Source organism: Plasmodium gaboni, chromosome 10 (genome assembly GCF_001602025.1).
Source record: "Plasmodium gaboni strain SY75 chromosome 10, whole genome shotgun sequence".
NCBI classification, from domain to species: domain Eukaryota; phylum Apicomplexa; class Aconoidasida; order Haemosporida; family Plasmodiidae; genus Plasmodium; species Plasmodium gaboni.
Window position 1 is genome coordinate 1014122 of NC_031490.1, and position 3076 is coordinate 1017197.

The 3076-nt window shown below is 17.3% G+C and overlaps 1 protein-coding gene across 1 annotated transcript; it reads left to right on the forward strand.

The window, feature by feature from the left end:
• Window positions 1-1794: 1794 nt before the first annotated feature.
• PGSY75_1026800 (40S ribosomal protein S2) lies at window positions 1795-2807 on the forward strand (the record flags this gene model as incomplete). The annotated part of the gene is made up of 2 exons (XM_018786039.1): window positions 1795-1857; window positions 2079-2807. 2 exons carry the CDS (start codon window positions 1795-1797, stop codon window positions 2805-2807), a joined length of 792 nt encoding a protein of 263 aa, XP_018641656.1.
• Between the last annotated feature and the right edge of the window lie 269 nt (window positions 2808-3076).

Here is a 3076-nt window from a genome sequence, read left to right on the forward strand (position 1 = left end):
TATATATTTTTTTATTTTGGTTGTTTGAAGGTTTAAAATTGGCGATCTTTTAAAAAATATTAAAACAAAATATAAAAATAAAATAATATTATATCGAATATGTTGTAAATCATAATGAAATGAAAAAAATTATGCCAAGTTTTTATTTTTATTTTATTTTATTTTAGCTTTTTTTTTAAAAATAATACTAATGATCTATTATTTCACAACATAAACATATACATTATTATATATATATATATATATAATTTTATATTTGTTTTTTTTGAAAGATCAAATATTTTGGAAATATCTTATTTTAAAACATTTCACATTCTATATAAAATATTGAAATAATTTTATTTTTTAAATCTGTTTATATTCAAAAAAAAGAAAAATAAAATAATATATAAAATAAAACAAAACAAAACAAAATAAAATAAAATATTTTGTAATATATATAATATATATATATATAATATATCATATATTAAATATAGTTATATTTTATTTATATGGGTAATTTTATACTGCCCATATATGGACCCCCCATTTCCCTAAATTTTTAAGAACATATTTGAGGTTAAAACAAAAAAGAAAAAAGAAAAAAAATTACTTATTCATATAAGATATTTAACATTTTATTTATTTATTAAATATAAAATAAAAGGCAATTATTAACATAAAAGATATGTTTAAGGCTTAAAATATATATATATATATATATATATATATATATATATAATAATAATAATAATAATAATAATAGAATACCCCCTTAAAGGGTCGGAAGGCTTATTTTTTTATGCCTAAATATAATATATATATATATAATATATATATTATTATATGTATAATATTATTAAATATTAGTATGTAATTCTGCTATATTATATATATATATATATATATATATATATATATATATAAAATCCTCTATATGTATTATATATATATATTAATATATTTTAAAATACTTATATAATAATATACTATTATATATAAATATTTTTATTATATTTATTTTTTCGTTCCTCTTAAATTCCCAAATAATTTCTTTCCCTTTGATTATATATCTTTAAATGAACATACATTATTTAAATTTTCATAAGCAATATATTTTACATATATTATATAATATATATATCTAATTATTTTATATATATATAATAATAAATTATTATACATTATTATATTTATATATATAATACATTATATATATATAAATATATTTATATATATATATATATATATTTTATTTATGTTTGATATACAAATATATATAATAAATTCATTATTTTATATGTATATTATACAATTTATATTCTTGTAGATCATTGTTAAGAGTGAAGATGTTAATATATTAATATAATATTTATATAAAAAATATTTCAAGGATTTTATTTATAATTTAAAAACAAATATATAAAACAATATTATATACATTATTATTATATGTATGTATATAAATATGTATAATATTATATATATATAATATATATATATATATATATATATATAAATGAATAATTATTTAAAAAAAAAAAAAATAAATAAGAATAATAATAAAATAATCTTTTTATATAATTATAATAATTTTTATTTGTATAATAATATCCATTTTTGTGTTATTATATATTTTACAAAAAAAATAAAAATATATATATATTATATATATATATATATTTTATTTTTTATTTTTTTTGATTTAAAAGATATAAGAATATAAATATATAGGAAGAGTATATAAATTTATAATAATATATTATTATTATATAATAGATTTGTATTATAAAAATATTTATTTAAAAAAAAATGAGTAACAAAAAAGGTCAATCCCCCAAAGAAGAGAGCATTGCTAAAATGCTTATATGTAAAGTAAGTTTGATAAAATAAATAAATAAATGAATGAATATGTGAATATAGCTATATGTATATGTATATATATATATATATATATATATTTGTTAAGGGAGATTTGTTGAAATATATTTATTGAGGCACAAAAAAATAATATACATATAAAAATATTTATATATATATATATATATTTATGTGTTATATATTTATTTTTAATTTTTAATTTTTAATTTTTGTAGGTCCATATAGGTACTAAGAACTTAGAGAACAAAATGAAAAGATACGTTTATACAAGGGCAAAGGATGGAGTACATATAATAAATTTAGCAAAGACTTATGAGAAATTACAGCTAGCTGCAAGAATTATTGTTGCTATAAGTAACCCAGCAGATGTAGTAGTAGTATCAGCAAGACCCTTTGGAAGTAGAGCTGTTTTAAAGTTTGCTCAATATACAGGAGCACAAGCCATAGCAGGTAGATGGACACCTGGTATGTTAACAAATCAAATTATTCAAAAATTCACAGAACCAAGATTATTAATTGTAACAGATCCAAGAACAGATGCACAATCAGTTAAAGAATCTGCATATGCTAATATTCCAGTTATTGCATTATGTGATTCTGATTCTCCATTAGAACACGTAGATATTGCTATTCCATGTAATAATAAAGGTAAAGAATCTATAGCACTTATGTATTGGTTATTAGCTCAAGAAGTATTATATTTGAAAGGAGTTATTCCAAGATCTGAACCTTGGAATGTTATGGTTGATATGTTCTTATGGAGAGATCCAGAGCAATTCGAATTAAAAAATCTAGCCAATGAAGATAATACACCTACTGCTCCACACTTAGTTGAAAACCAATATGCTACTGAAGCTCCTTATGATGAATGGAACAAAAAAGAAGAATGGAATGATAATACAAATGAGGACTGGAAAAATCCAATAGCCGCTGAAGAGTGGTAAAACCAGACAAATAAATAATATAAAGGATATATAAATGTTTATATATATATATATATATATATATATATGTATAAGGAAATGAAAACAAATGAGGACATATATATATACATAAATTATGATCCATTAAAAGAAAAAGAAAAAAAAAAAAAAAAAAAAAAAATGTGGGTATATACATGTATAATATCAAATTGTTTAATTTGATTTGTAGCTCTTGTTTTTCCATTTATAAAAATATTAATATAAATTCCCACCTTCCAAATAATAAATAA